Source organism: Bubalus kerabau, chromosome 19 (assembly GCF_029407905.1).
Source record: "Bubalus kerabau isolate K-KA32 ecotype Philippines breed swamp buffalo chromosome 19, PCC_UOA_SB_1v2, whole genome shotgun sequence".
NCBI classification, from domain to species: domain Eukaryota; kingdom Metazoa; phylum Chordata; class Mammalia; order Artiodactyla; family Bovidae; genus Bubalus; species Bubalus kerabau.
The window spans coordinates 29,393,270-29,410,065 of record NC_073642.1 but is presented as its reverse complement, the minus strand read 5'-3'; the positions used below and the strand labels follow the sequence as shown (position 1 = coordinate 29,410,065).

Here is a 16,796-nt window from a genome sequence, read left to right as displayed (position 1 = left end):
GCAGATCACTCTTTTTCCTGCTGAGCAGCTGTCCACTCTGTGGATGCACCACTGTTCATTTACACACTCAGCAGTCATTGGGCTGTTTCTACATTTCGACGACTTCAAATAAAGCTGCTCTGAACACGTGTGTACAGGTCTTTGTATGGACATGTGCTTTGTTTTTCTCTTGGGAAAAGAAAAGGAATAAGATGGCTGGGACATATGGTAGGTGCGTGTTTCACTTTAAGAAACTGCCAAACTATTTCTCAGAGGAACTGTACCATCTTCAACCTCCACAACTGGTGAGAGGGAGATCTAGTGCCTCATCACACTCAACACATGTCAGAGTCTGTCTCTGAAATGTCAGCCATTCTGTAGGCATAGAGGCAGCTCATAGGGCATCAATCTCCATTTCCTCAATAACCGATGATCCTTAACACTTTATTCACATGCTTCTTTGCCATCCACTTAGTTCCTTAGATGTGTATCTTCTCTTGTACATATTCTTAGGTAAACTGAAAGGTCACATCTTTTTGCCCATTTTTTAAAGTTAAACTTTTTATTTTGAGGTTCACATGCCATTGCAAGAAATAAGACAGGGATCCTTGAGCCATTTACTCAGTGTACCCAATGATGGTATAATTTTTGCTTTAATCATCAGATGTAACACAGAAAACTCAAAAGAAAAAGGAAACACAATATTTACTGTAGTTAACTGAGCTTCCCTGGTGGCTCAGCAGTAAAGAAATCTGCCTGCCAATGCAGGAGCTGCTGCTAAGTCGCTTCAGTCGTGTCCGACTCTGTGCGACCCCATAGATGGCAGCCCACCAGGCTCCACCATCCCTGGGATTCTCCAGGCAAGAACACTGGAGTGGGTTGCCATTTCCTTCTCCAATGCATGAAAGTGAAAAGTGAAAGGGAAGCCACTCAGTCGTGTCCGACTCTTCGCGACCCCATGGACTGCAGCCCACCAGGCTCCTCCGTTCATGGGATTTTCCAGGCAAGAGTACTGGAGTGGGGTGCCATTGCCTTCTCCGCCAATGCAGGAGACGTAAGCCAGAAAGATCCTCTAGAGAAGGAACCCATTCCAATATTCTTGCCTGGGAAATCCCATGAAGAGAGGCACCTGGTGGGCTACAGTCCATGCAGTTACAAACGAGTCGGATACAACTAAGCAACTAAACAACAGCAACAAATTGTACTTAACATGTTTTATTTTTATAGTTCTTTCTTCGTTCGGAATGTTCTGAGACTCTTTCTTTTATAATTTCCTTTCTCTTTAGAGAAATTCCTGTAGCAATCTTTTAAGGTAGATCTAACGTCTTGATTTCACCTTCATCACTGAAAGATTCTGGGGAGGGATATAGAATTCTGGTTTAACAGTTATATCAGCATTTGGAAAATGCTGTGACTCTTCCTTCCGGCCTCTAAATTTTGTTTTTAAAATTTTTATTGGAATATAGCTGATTTACAGTGTTGTGTTAGTTTCTGCTCTACAGCAAAGTGATTCAGTAACATGTGTACATATATCCCCTTTGCCACCACAGAGCACTGAGTGCCCCACACTATACAGTAGGTTATATTTCGTTTTGATGAGAAATCTGCTGTTATTTCATTTTTAATTTTTTTCTTGAAGGTATCACTTCTTTCTGTTTTCATTTTTTTCTTTATAGTTTTCGTAAGTTTGGCTCTAATGTATCTACTGTTTCTTTGTTGTTGTTTAGTCACTAAGTTGTGTCTGATTTTTGGTGACCACACGGATTGTAGCCTGCCAGGCTCCTCCTCTGTCCATGGGATTTCCCAGGCAAGAATACTGGAGTGCGTAGCCATTTTCTTCTCCAGGGGATATTCCTGATCCAGGGATCGAATCCATGTCTACTGCATTGGCAGGTGGGTTCTTTACCACTGTGCCACCTGGTTTGGGTTTATCCTGCTTGAACTTTCTCAGCTACTTGAATCTGTAAGCTTATGGCTTTTGCTAAATTTGGCCAGTTTTCAGCCATTACCTCTTTGAGTACTTCTTCACTTCCACCCTACTCTATTTTTCCAGAACTCTGCTGACATATATATGTCTCCCGCATTGTAGGCAAAGACTTTTACCATCTGAGCCACCAGGGAGGTGACATATATAATAGGCATTTGTTATAGTCCCACCGGTCTCTGAGGGTCTGTTCATTTTTCTCTCAGTCTCTTTTCTGTTTTTTCAGCTGGTGTCAATTCTATTGGTGTCTTTAGGTTCACTGATTTTCTCTGTCCCCTCCATTCTTCTCATGAATCCATCCACTGAATATTTCATTTTGGGTATTACACTTTTCAGTTCTAAAATCTCCATTTGGTTCTTCTTTATATTTTTCTGAGATTTTTTTAATTTTGCATTTGTTCCAAGTGTGTTTGTAATTGTTTACTGAGGCATTTTTATGGTGCCCTCATCAGATAATTCGAACAATCCTATCATCTCCACAGCAGGGTGCCTACACTACCCTTTTTCATCCAAGTTGAGATTTTTCTTCTTCTTGATATGATGACTACTTTCTGAAATCTGGACATTTTGACTATTATAAGACTTTGGATTTTATTTAAATGACCTGTTTCCGCTGTCTTCCATGGACTCTGCTCCAACAGGGAGGGAGGACGGCCTGGCAGAGTGGGAGCACATGTCAGGGTTTCCCACCAGGGACTGGGAGGAGGGCAGGGGCTCCCTGTTACTGCTGGGCGACTGCAGGAGTTCTACACCCTGGTAGGCTTCTCCAATGACCCTCTGGCTAGGAGTGGCTGGAGTGTCCTGGTGCCACTCCTCATATGGCTTCTACTGACCCCAGGGTGCGGCCTCATCACTGAGAAGTTCTGGCAGGAGTCTCATCTCCCCACTCAAGCAGGCAGTGGAGGAGGCACCATGTGACTGCCAGGTGAAGAAGTCCAGGCACCACTTAGTCTCCACTGACATTACAGGGTGGGTGTAGGGGGTCCCCATTAATGCCTGCCAGGAATGAGCAGAATTTGGCATGACTCCTTCTCTAAGTGTTTGGTAGAATTCCCTAGTGATTCCTTCTGGGCCTGGAGTTTCCTTTGTGGAAGGGTTGCTAACCAGCAACTCAACTTCTTTCATAAACAAGGGACTTCTCAGATAATCTATCTCTTCCTGAGTAAAATTTGGTAGCTTGTGTTTTTCAAAGAATTTGTTCATTTAATTTAATTTGTCAAATCTACTGGCGTAAGCATGTTCATTCTATTACCTTATCATCCTTTCAATATCTGTGGAATCTGCAGGAATGTCACATCTCTAAGTCCTAAGTTTTTTTCTTTTGTTTTTGCTGTACATTGTTGACTGTGGGATCCTGGTTCCCCGACCAGGGATCAAACCCAGGCCCCAGGCAGTAAGAGCATGGAGATCTAACCACTAGACTGCCAGGGAATTTTCCAGGCTTGATATTCTTAATTAGTTTTCTCTCTGACAAAACTAAAGGTTTATGAACTTTATTGATCCAGGAGACCCAGCCTCTGGGTTGATATTGCATATTGTTTTTCTTTTTTCTATTTCACTGATTTTTTTTGTGCTATTATTTTCTTTTTTCTGCTCATCTCTAATGTAATTTGCTCTCCTTTTTTTAGTCTATTAAGTAGAAGTTGAGGTTATCTCTTTGAAAACATTCTTCTTTTCTAATGTGGGTGTTCCTCTAAAGTACCATTTTAATGGCATCCCACAAATCCTGATACATTGTGTTTCTTTTACATTTCATTTGGTATAGAGCTGACCCTTGAACACAGCTGGGGTTAGGAGTCCTGGCCCCTCACACAATGAAAAACCCATGCATAACTGTACAGCTGGCCCTCGGTTTGCAGTTGCACACCTGCAGATTTAGCTAGCTGTGACTCACGGAGCAGTGTTGTATGTGTTCATAAAATCTGCTGTGTAGAAATAGACAGGGGCAGTTCAAACTCGTGTTGTGCACAAGTTAGTGTACAATATTTTCTAATTTCCCTTTGATTTCCTATTTGACAAATGGTTATTTCGAAGTGTATGACTCCCTTTCCAAATACTTGGGGATTTTCCAGATAGTTTTCTGTTATTGAGTTCTACCTCCATTTCAAAGCAGCCAGAGAACTTTAAAAAAAACTATTTATTTATTAAATTTTTTTTTTTTTTTTTTTTGCCTGTGCTGGGTCTTCATCGCTGCACAGGCGTTTTCCCTAGTGGTGAGCAGGGCCCACTCTCTAGTTGCAGTGCATGGGCTTCTCATTGCGGTCACTTCTCTCGTGGAGCATGGGCTCTAGGGTGTATGGACTCAGTAGTTGGGGCTTACAAGCCTCAGAGCACAAGCTCTAGCTGTGGCACACAAGGTTAGCTGCCTACAGCATGTGGGATCTTAGTTCTCAGACCAGGGATCAAACCCATGTCTCCTGCATTGGCATGCAGATTCTTTACCACTTAGCCACCAGGGAAGCTCCAGAGAACATATTCTGCATGAAATGAATCCCTTTAAATTTATTGAGACTCATTTTATGGCCCAGAATATGGTCTATCTTGGAAAATGTCCCGTGGGCACTTTCAAAGAATGTGTACTCCATTGTTATTGATTGGAGGGGTCTATAACTGTCTATTAGGTCAAACCGTTTAATAGTGGCCCTTTGCATGGCAATTTGAATTTGAATTAAGATAAAAACCTGAAAAAGTAAATTCTAACTTCCAGGCAAAACTGAAAAACAAACACATCCAACATTTCACCAATACCCTTAAAATAATGTTACTTAATAATTAATGTTAATAATTTGGAAGAAGCTTAAAAGAAAAAAAAATAGACTTCAGGTCAAGAAAAATAAACAACCCAATCAAAAAATGGGCAGAAGACCTAAACAGACATTTCTCCAAAGAAGATGTAAAAATGGCCAACAGGCACATGAAAAAATGCTCAACATCAATAATTATTAGAGAAATGCAAATGAAAACTGCAATGAAGTATCACCTCATACTAGTCAGAATGGCCATCATCAAAATGTCTATAAAATAATAAATGCTGCAGAGCATATGGATAAAAGGGAACCCTCCTACACTGTTGCTGGAATATAAATTGGCACAGTCACTATGAAGAACAGTATGGAGCACCCTTAAAAAGCTAAAAATAGAGTTGTCATATGATCCAGCAATTCCACTCCTGGACATATATCCAGAAGATGGAAACTCTAATTTGAAAAGATACATGCACCCCAATGTTCACCACAGCACTATTCACAATAGCCAACACATGGAGGCAAACTAAACGACCACTGACAGAGGAACAGATAAAGAAGATATGGTGCATATCTACAATGGAATATTACTCAGCCAGAAAAAGAAAGAAATGATGTCATTTGCAGCAATCATGGATAAACCTAGAGATCATCATACTAAGTGCAGTAAGTCAGACAGAGAAAGACAAAATTCATATGAGATCATTTATATGTGGAATCTAAAAAAAACAATACAAAAGAATGTGTTGGAACTGATGGGACCTCAGAGATTAGACTGAACAACTCAGTTCACAGCAACTCTGAAAGACCCAGCAATGCGTCTAAGGCAGCCACACTGGACCCATGCTGACCACGCCTCCCTGAGTCCCTGTTTACCTGCCCTAACATGGACCCGTGCTGACCATGCCTCCCTTAGTCCCCGTTTACCTACTCCACCGTGGACCTGTGCTGACCATGCGTCCCTGAGTTCCCGTCTACCTGCCCCACTGTGCAGAAGATGTGAGTGTCATCCTGCTGGAAGCGCCTGACGCAGGTCAAGCCACTCAGAGCTCCTGATGGCTCATTCCTGTGAAGAACCCCGAAGTCAGCAAGTCTGATCGGCATTTCCCTCCAAGACCGTGGACGATGGGCAAACATCAGACTAGAAAAGACACAGGGGCACACGGTGTTTCCTTACTGCAGAAGAGATGCAGTAACCATCTGAATATTAGTAAGTTAACAATTAAATGACTCAGGATTTGTAAATACCTGATTCTGGTTCTTAGATCACCAATTAAAAGAAATTTCTTCTCCCATGAATTACTGAACGCTGTATTTACACCACTGCACACTCTGAGGAAGAACCCAATCATCTCCTCCAGAAATACTGCTTCCTATTCTCAACCATCTACAATCCATTTCAAAGGCTACCTCCTAAGTGAGGCAGCCCTGGACACTCCCCAGAGGGGCTGGTCAGTCAAGCCTCAGGCTCCAAGAACACCCAGAATTGCCGCAGTTTTGACACTGGTCTTACTTCTTCAATAACTGACTGTCTGTGTATTTGTTCCTTCTCCACTCTGCTCATGAGCTCCAGGAGGAAATGGTTGTGTCTAAAGCACCCCGCTAATATTCTCTCTGCATGAAAGGCCTCTCTTCTGCAGGAAGCAACCCTTGCTCCCACAGCCCATCACCACTAAGCTACTGTGATCCTGATTCCTTGTTCTGATATAAGAAAATACAAAATTACACTCTCTGCTTGTGTTCAGCTTTCTTGTAATAATACTGAAATCACAGCTTCAACTGGTACCCAATGGTAAACTGAGTTAAGAAGTAGTTAACACAGGTGTTTGGAGAATGCAAAGCACTAGGTTTTAGCCTCCACCTTTGTTTAAAACAAGAGGCCATAGAATATTTACATATCAGTTTTCATAAAATTAAAGATAAATACATATCTTTTATATGCAGTTACCACAGAGTTGAACTTCCTTTAGTCTTTACTGAAAAGGGCAAAGAGTTTTTTTCAGTATTCAGAGGTTTCTTTCAAGTAGTTACCTTCTAAGGTCAATTTACTGAAACTGTGTATGTTGATATGAAGCTACAATAGGTGGAATATTTTTTGGTGGAAAATTGTACCTGTTCATTTCCAGTTGTAAAATCTACTTCTCTAACAAGGTTGCATTCGCATCCTATGCAGCTTTATGATAATTACACTCTTTAATAGACTGTAAGACAACCTTGGCTGTAAGATGGACCATTACATTATGTACAACCAAGAAAGAAAACAACTATGAATTAAATTATGGCATAATGCTAAGATACCAACTATAAGACATGTCTCAATTTCAGGGATGTTGAAATACGGGGGGGAATGCATCTTAGAATGAATGAAATCCAGTCACTGATTGTGAGCTCACTGGTCTTGTTATAATCAACCCAAATAGCATGTAAGAACTAAATGTTCTGCAAATATGTATATCTGAAGTATATTACCACTGGGAAGAGAAATGTAATAATTTATAAAATTGATGGGTAATATTATCCTCTGAGAAGCACAAAATACTAAATGTTTTCTAGCCAACAGCCTACATCTGGCAAAGAGCAAACATATTTTAAAAGTAAATTCATCCTTCAGAATGAAACAACTTGGTAAAGATGATTTCTAAACACCACTCTTCATGTTAAAGGACCCTCTTAACTCTAAAAAGCAAAATAACATTAAAAACTAACTGTAGTAAAGTACCTGCTAGGTACAGATCTGCTTCATTTTTCATACTCACCAGTGCCCTGGGCAATTCATGGGCTTAAGGGCGAAAGTGTCCTTGTCGATGTCAAAGGTGAACATGTTCTCACTGTAATGCTGCCAGTGTCCAGAAGCATCCCAGAGCTTGCAGCTATACATGTTGGGGGACAGGACCTCCGTGAAGTTGCGCTGGTGGTGCTGCTCCTAAAGGAGACAGGCACACAGAGCTGAAATCTGCTGGGGCAGGGCATAACCGCAGGGCATAACCCAGACAAGGACTGCTAAATTCAGGATCATGCCTTACATCAGTTCACAGCTAATATGCCCTTGGTTTTAAGTGTGGTACCTTATGGATCATAAAAGAAAGATTCATGTATGCTCAGTATACTTTTCACATTAAGTATATTCATTTTATATGGCAACCCACTCCAGTATTCTTGCCTGGAGAATCCCACAGAAAAAGGAGCCTACTAGGCTCCAGTCCATAGCCGCAAAGAGTTGGGCACAACTGAAGTGACTTAGCATGCAAGCATACACGCACATATTCATTTCATAATATAATTGTACGTAGTATATAACACCAGTCACCAACATTTTTGGCACCAGGACCGGTTTGGGCGCAGACAATTTTTCCAATGACTGGCAGCAGGGGTGGGGAAGGTTGGGATGATTCAAGTGTATTACATTTATTGTGTGTGTCCATGTGTGTGAAGTCGCTTCAGTTGTGTCCGACTCTTTGGGACCCCATGGACGGACTCTAGCCCACCAGGCTCCTCTATCCATGGGATTCTCCAGGCAAGAATACTAGAGTGGGTTGCCATGCCCTCCTCCAGGGGATATTCCCAACCCAGGGATCAAACCCAGGTCTCCTGCATTGGCAGGTGGGTTCTTTACCATTAATCCCACCTGGGAAGCCCACATTTATTGTGCACTTTGTTTCCATTGTTATTACACTGTCATATATAATGAAATAATTATACAACTGACCATAATGCAGAATCAGTGGGAGCCCTGAGCCTGTTTTCCTGTGCCTGGATGGTCCCATCTAGGGGCGCTGGAAAACAGTGACACCTGGAGTGTGTTGCATATGTCCAGCTTACTCCATGATCCCATTTTGGCTGCTGTCACTGCAGAAGCCACCTGCGATGCGGGAGACCCTGGTTTGATTTCTGGTTTGGGAGGATCTGCAGGAGAAGGGATAGGCTACCCACTCCAGCATTCTTGGGCTTCCTTTGTGGCTTAGCTGGTAAAGAATCTGTCTGCAATGCAGGAGACCTGGGTTTGATCACTCCTGGGTTGGGAAGATCCCCTGGAGAAGGGAAAGGCTACCCACTCCAGTATTTTGGCCTGGAGACTTCCATGGACTGTACAGTCCATGGGGTTGCAAAGTGTTGGACATGAGTAAATGCCTTTCACTTTCACTGCAAAAAACCCTGCTTCGCAAAGATGGGATACTGGAAATGGAAGCAGGCTTTTCAGTGCTTTTGTGGCAATCTCAGGATATTCCTCTTCAACCTTAATCTAAAATGTATGGAGATCTGGAGTTGTGTCAAACATCCTCTTAAGGCCACCATCATTTGCAATCTCAGGTGGTAATGTGTCACACAGAACATTTCCTCCTTCCTCTCTCACAGGGAGTTCCACGGTTGGTCTAAAGTTTATCTTTGTACCATATGTGCTCTAGAAACTCAAACGGACAAGAGGCACATTTAATGAAATCCATGGAAAATACAAATGTCTCAATGTTTTTAGTTGAAGGCACAATGCAGCATTTCTCTTTGAGGTTCAAAATTCTGAGTATTATTAAAATTAAATCAATGGAAATGCTTGGCTATGTTATGACGAGATAAAATGGTAAAATACAAAATGGAGTTGAATAAGCATAGAATATTTAAAAATTACTTACTCGTATGAAGTCTATCAGTGTGTTATAAATGCAGGCTCCTCTAGGAAGAAAGAAACAGCTTCCGGGGCTCAGATCATGGAAAAAGAAAAGTTCCTGTTCCTAGGTTGAAAAAGTAATTGCGTCTCAAATTCCACTGCTGTTGCATATTTATTGTACACATATGATACGCGAGAATAAAACATACACTCAGTTATTTCCAAGTTCTAATAGCTGACATTCCAAATACATGAATCTGACTTATGTAAAAGTGCATGTGAAGTTACAACTCATATTTATGATTACTCAGCTTTGAACTTAACTCTTATTTCACCTGGGATTTACTGCTGATTTCTTACTTGGCACCTTGGGGTATGGATCTCATGAGGAGACGACACGGAAAAAGGTCAGGAAAGTTCACTGCTGGAGGTGGGCTCTGAGTGGCAGTGACCTCTGCATGGCCGTCATGCTGAGAGCCCGCCCGGGTGGCCACCACCCTCCAGTGTCCGTCCCCTGCCACCCCACACACTACCCAGCAGAGCAAAGGACACGGAGCTCCACATTGAGCGCCGGCCCCTCACATCACAGCTCCCACGTGGAGGACTGAGAGTTAAACCAGGTCCACCTGCCTGCAAGTCTTGTTCTTGCTCTGCTTCCCAAATACAAAGTATACTATCAGGTATACACTCTTTTTTCTTAAAAAATTTTTGTGTCATTATAAAAACAAGAGAGAAGTGCAATTTTTTAAATCTAATGGAAATACAAGAAGGAAAAAGGTTAGTAGACACTGGGGGTAGGAGTGTGAAAGAACTCAGCAGTAAACCATGAGTGCCAGGGAAACAGAAGACAGGAGGGGAGAAGAAATGTCAGCATTAGGACAGTCTGTTTCCGAGCCTTGGTCACAGAGCAGCTCAGCAGCACTTGGCAGGCGCACCTTCCCAATCGTCCTGTGGTCCCGGGCCCTGGCCTCCTCCTGGAGCTCCTCCCAGGCAGCCATCCGCTGCTCATCAGGAAAGGACACCCCGTAGACCCTCTGCAGCATTTCCATCTCAGGGTTGTCCGCCCAGTATGCCAAGGAATTCTAGACATCAGACAAGATTCAGGTAAATACGTCAAACTCTTGGTGAGCAGTAAACCACTCTGAAATACTAATATGTGCAGGTGGTTCATACCAGGGGCCTGAACTGCCATGGACTTGGATATAAGCCAGGCATCCTGGACACCAAGGGATGAGGGACTATACACAACTTCCTACCCAAACATCAGCACAGCTGACTCACAGGGGACTTCTTGTAGACTTAGAATCTTAGATTGTTTCTAACTAAATCTTCCCACTCCAAATTACATCATTAATCAGTAAATTACATAGTCAGTCTGCTGTGGGTTCTAGGAGTGAAAAGTGAGAAAGTGTGAAAATGAGGGAAGGCAAGCACCAAGTGCATTACCCAGAAGAGGGCAGTAAAGGAGAAAGGGATGTGGTAGCCGGCTCCCTCCTCCACCCGCCTCCTCCCGCCTTAAGAAAACCAAGGCAGGTCAGGACAGCTCCATCAGTCCCAGGCCTCTTGCTCCCACAGCGTGTTTTCGGCATCATATCACTCCATCTCTGTTTTCCCTCCTTTTCCTACATTATATTATTCTCATGGCAGATAAACACTCTTGTTCACATTAGAACAACTCAAGAAAACACGAGTATGCAGAATATTTTTACAGATAAAAACGAAATGTACTGTGAAACTTACAGTAAGGTTAAATGACAGAAAATCAAAGGCTACATAAAATGTTCTAATTATCAATCCTAAAACACTGTATTATTTTTAGAAGCCTATACAAAAGCCAAATACACATGTGGTGTTTGAAAGTGGCACAGTGCTCATATTATACAAGATATTATTGAACTACTATCTTATCTAGTTCACTTAAAGTTTACTATATCAGAAAAAAATAAATCCTTACCTTGAAAATTTTTATGACCTTAATATTTCCAGTGTGTCTTATGTGAGGCCCTTTACAAAGTTCAACTAGTGGACCGCACCTGTGGTGAAATATTTAAAACATGTCCAGACACAGTTACAGCTTTGGGGACTATTGGTTGGAAACCATGTTCTATGTTCTTGGGCAATGCTTAATTCAGGAACAACTTAGTGTGAATCCATCTTTAATTTAGGGTGCAGGAAAGAGGCGAGTCACCCAGTCTTAGATCCCAATCTTCCCCCTTCAGGTCGCATACAGAAGCCACAGAATCTTTGGGAAAAAACTTTGCAGACAGACACACATCCTGAGGCTCTTAAAGGGCTTCCCAGGTCACTCAGCGGTAGAGAACCTGCCTGCCAATGCAGGAGATGCAAGAGACATGGGTTCAATCCCTGGATTAGGAAGATCCACTGGAGGAGAACATGGCAACCCATTCCAGTATTCTTACCTGGGAAATTCCATAAACAGAGGTGACTGGAGGGCTTTAGTATATAGAGTCGCAAACAGTTGGACACACACAAGGCTCTTAAAAATCTTCACTGTTGGAAAATCAAAAATCCACTTTGCCACTCTACACTAATTTTCAAAACCAAAATTACATGAAAGATATAAAAAATACATCCACTTGATAATTTAAGTCAAAAATAAACTTCACCAGACGCACAGAATGCACAACACCAAGCTTGAAACCTATGTAAATGCTGGATTCGGGTGACAGAGACATGGCAGTGTAGATGGACTATATAACTCATGTCACACTCTGGATGGAGGGGGCGCATCTTGACCATGGGGAAGCCACATGCACACAGGGGCAGGGGTGTACGGGAACTCGCTGTCCATCCTTTAAATTCTGCAGCAAACCTAAAACTGCTCCAAAAAATAAACTATATTAAATAAATATATAAATTCAAGGGTTTTCTTTGCTTGTTTTCAGGCCCTCTGGTTTTATAACAAAATGCCTACTTGTATTTTGGTTTATTACATGATGCAAAAGTTTAGATCAGAGATGAAACCACTATAAAGCATTTGCCTGCACTTGTAATGAACAAGGGGTCATAAAACCCTAACGTAAGACCAGAAACTATAAAACTCCTAGAGGAGAACATAGGCAAAACACTCTCCGACATACATCACAGCAGGATCCTCTATGACCCACCTCCCAGAATATTGGAAATAAAAGCAAAAATAAACAAATGGGACCTAATTAAACTTAAAAGCTTCTGCACAACAAAGGAAATTATTAGCAAGGTGAAAAGACAGCCTTCAGAATGGGAGAAAATAATAGCAAATGAAGCAACTGACAAACAACTAATCTCAAAAATATACAAGCAACTCCTACACCTCAATTCCAGAAAAATAAATGACCCAATCAAAAAATGGGCCAAAGAACTAAACAGACATTTCTCCAAAGAAGACATACAGATGGCTAACAAACACATGAAAAGATGCTCAACATCACTCATTATCAGAGAAATGCAAATCAAAACCACTATGAGGTACCATTTCACACCAGTCAGAATGGCTGCGATCCAAAAGTCTACAAGCAATAAATGCTGGAGAGGGTGTGGAGAAAAGGGAACCCTCTTCCACTGCTGGTGGGAATGCAAACTAGTACAGCCACTATGGAGAACAGTGTGGAGATTCCTTAAAAAACTGGAAATAGAACTGCCTTATGATCCAGCAATCCCACTGCTGGGCATACACACTGAGGAAACCAGAAGGGAAAGAGACACGTGTACCCCAATGTTCATCGCAGCACTGTTTATAATAGCCAGGACATGGAAGCAACCTAGATGTCCATCAGCAGATGAATGGATAAGAAAGCTGTGGTACATATACACAATGGAGTATTACTCAGCCATTAAAAAGAATTCATTTGAATCAGTTCTAATGAGATGGATGAAACTGGAGCCTATTATACAGAGTGAAGTAAGCCAGAAAGAAAAACACCAATACAGTATACTAACGCATATATATGGAATTTAGAAAGATGGTAACAATAACCCTGTATACGAGACACCAAAAGAGACACTGATGTATAGAACAGTCTTATGGACTCTGTTGGAGAGGGAGAGAGTGGGAAGATTTGGGAGAATGGCATTGAAACATGTATACTATCATGTATGAAACGAGTCGCCAGTCCAGGTCCGATGCACGATACTGGATGCTTGGGGCTGGTGCACTGGGACGACCCAGAGGGATGGTATGGGGAGGGAGGAGGGAGGAGGGTTCAGGATGGGGAACACATGTATACCTGTGGCGGATTCATTTTGATATTTGGCAAAACCAATACAATATTGTAAAGTTTAAAAATAAAATAAAATTAAAAAAAAACAAAGAACCCTACCAAGAGTAGACTCTTCTCCATGTACAGAAACATGAACAGAGTTAAGAAAGCAACAATGCAGGTCAGAGAAAAGGTGACTTAACGTCAACCAATTCAAGAGATTTTTAGTAAAGAAAGAACTATTCCAACCAATTTTAAATATTTTTAAAGTTTACTAGTTAAAAAGTTAAAAATTATAATGAACACATAAAGGGTCTAGATTATTCAAAGTAGAATGAAGTTTTAATCATGAAAACACCATTGCTTTGAATGACTGGGATTTATGTACTGTTCTCTGCCCAAAAAGGAGATTGTAAGTTAATGCTAAAGAGAAATGGAAAAAAATGCCTGATTAGTAAGAAAGACTTAAATAAGCCCATCTTTAAATACCCCATAGGGAAAAAAGTCATTTATGTTAAAAAAATTAGACACAAGCCATTCCAATTGATAAAATAAGTGTTAATGCTGACCTAAGAAATGTTTAAAAAAAAAACACAAAAAGGGAGTCTCCAGGTGGTGCAGTGGATAAGAATCCACCTGCCAGTGCAGAAGACATGGGTTCAAGCCCTGGTCCGGGAAGATTCCACATGCTGCAGAGCAACTAAGCCCGTGTGCCACTACTACTGAAATCTGGGTGCTCTAGGGCCTGCAACAAAGAGTAGCCCCCACTCTCCACAACTAGACAAAGCCCTCGCACAACAATGACAACCCAGCACAGCCATAAATAAATAAAACTATATTTAAAAACCACAGAAGATCAAGTATTAAAAGTCAGAAATTTAAAACTCACCATATCTTGTCAATTTCCTCATTTGTTTTTAAACTCTGAAATGGTATGCTAACATTTATTTGTATTACAGGTAATAAATAATAAAATCTTATCAGGTCACTGGAGAGTGGTAAAAACAAGCATGGTATCCACCTGCAGCATAAAGTGGCCACGTGTTCACATGACTCTTCAGGAAACGCACTGTGCACAGCTGTGCATGAAGGGGGTGTGACTTTACTCACAGTACAGCTAAGTCACAGAACCACAGCACTTGAGTGTGGAAAGGAAGTGCCCTATGCAGGACATCTGTGGTCATATTTATTACAGGGACAAGTCTTCTCTGATGGGACTGAGAAGGTCACAGGCAGCCAAAGAAGGGGACACCAGGAGTGCAGACAAGCGGTACCCATAAGGCAGTTGAACAAGTGGACAATAAGCGGGGCTGGGAGCCTGACGTATAGCAGAACTAAGGGTTTGGGTTTGGGCTCCCATGGTCATTGCTATCCACCACTTCTATTCTGCCTTACTGATGCATAGAGGGTGATGCTCTTGGCCCCCAGATAGTGGACAGTGTGGTGAAAGGCAGAGAATCATACCTGAGGAGATGGCCCACTACAGCTCCACTGCCCTCCAATATGAACATGGGAGGATGAACAGAATTCCTTTCCTGAACAGCCCCCCAAAACATGAGGCCCTGAGAACATGGTCTCACTTGCAAGGAGAAAAGCACTCTACAGCTAACATCCCAAAAACAGAATGTGGGTTTGTTACTGTTTAGTTGCTAAGTTGTGTCTGACTCTTTGTGACCCCATAGACTTGTAGTCTACCAGGCTCCTCTGCCCATGGAATTCTCCAGGCAAGAATACTGGAGTGGGTTGCCATTTCCTCCTCCAGGGCATCTTTCCAAAGCAGGATCAAACCCATGTCTCCTGCTTTGGGAAGAGGGTTCTTTATCCCTGAGCCACCAGGGAATCCTGTGGCTTTTTAGTACCATCCTGATAAATACAAATGAGAAAATCATTACCTCCCTTTGTGGTGACATTTCAGAGTCCCTACACAAAGGAGTACTCTGTCAACCATGCAAACTTATAATCAGGCCTCCCACTCAAAGACAAACTTGCTTCTGCTAACGCCTTCAGATGCATCACTGAGCAGAGTTTATAATTCACACACACACGTTACCTGTAAACTGTGGTCGTTGGCGTGGCCACCTTCTCCTTCAGGATGCGGCATTTAAATTTATTGTACTACAAAGAAAAACACAGCCAAATAGTATTGCATAAAACGTTTAAGTGGGAAAAGATGTTCCCTTTTCCCAACAAACACTGAATGGGCACCTGCTATGTTCCAGGTGCTGAGACCCTGGGGACACATGGAGCTCAGCACCTGGTTCTGTGCCATCCAGGATGGGTGCCCAGAGCCTGTGTGGGCCCTGAGCATGTGACACGCAACTGATCTGAACTGAGGGGCACCGCCAGGCCAAAACACACTGGATTCCAGAAGCACAATGTGAAAAAAAAGAATATAAAATCACTTTTTATGTTGGTTACATGTTGAAATAATATTTTTTGATTTGTTGGGTTAAATAAAATGTTATAAAGATAAATTTCACCTTTTACTTTTAAAATGTGGCTACCAGAAAATTTCAGATGACATACATGGCTCAGATTTGGGAATGGCATTATTAGACTGGACTGTTCTAGAAGATTTCAGCTTTAACTACACGAAATAAATAAAATTCTGAAGACACAGCTACATTATGAATCTGAACAAAAAATTAAAACAAAGTCTATGGTAAATGATATTATTACATTAAAAAACTTAGCAGACACTTTTCTACTTTCATCATTATTACTGTTGTGCCAGATACTTTGTATTAAGTAACTACTTAAAGGAGGTAATTGTTAGGATAAAAAAATAGATTTGTATGATTTAACTGTTGTGTACTTACACGTTAAAATCAAGTCATTTTTCTTCACAAAGTTTTGATGGAGTTTAGTTCTCAACCCAAAGAATGCGAGAAAATAATTGCAAATCACATATCTAATATGAGATTGATATCCAGAATATATCAAGAACTCCTACAGCTCAACACCAAAAAACAAACAACCCAATTCAAAAGTGGGCAGAGGATTGAACAGACATTTCTCCAAAGAAGATCTACAAATGGCAACAGGCATGTGGAAAGATGTTCTCACCAGCCATTAGAGAAATACAAATAAAGACCAGAATAGGGTACCTCCTCACACCCACTGGAACAGTTATTTTATTTTTTTGAAGGGAAAGGGAAGGAAAGGGAGAGAAAGAAAAAGTCAAATTGGCAAGAATACAGAGAAGCTGGAACGCTCACGCTGGTAGGAATGTAAAACAGTACAACCACTGTGGCAAACAGCATGGCAGTTGCTCAAAAAATTAAACATAA

The 16,796-nt window shown here is 41.6% G+C and overlaps 1 protein-coding gene across 2 annotated transcripts in view; it reads right to left on the bottom strand.

The window, feature by feature from the left end:
• Positions 1 to 16,796, bottom strand: part of TARS3 (threonyl-tRNA synthetase 3) — a 44,950-nt gene that overhangs the window by 14,241 nt on the left and 13,913 nt on the right. For both annotated transcript variants that reach the window (XM_055556008.1, XM_055556009.1), the window contains exons 7-12: positions 15,557 to 15,621; positions 11,262 to 11,340; positions 10,243 to 10,389; positions 9,333 to 9,431; positions 7,464 to 7,630; positions 5,686 to 5,848 (exon numbers count right to left, since the gene is read on the bottom strand). In XM_055556008.1, the coding sequence (XP_055411983.1) occupies positions 5,686 to 5,848; positions 7,464 to 7,630; positions 9,333 to 9,431; positions 10,243 to 10,389; positions 11,262 to 11,340; positions 15,557 to 15,621 (720 nt within the window). The remainder of the gene's footprint in view (positions 1 to 5,685; positions 5,849 to 7,463; positions 7,631 to 9,332; positions 9,432 to 10,242; positions 10,390 to 11,261; positions 11,341 to 15,556; positions 15,622 to 16,796) is intronic.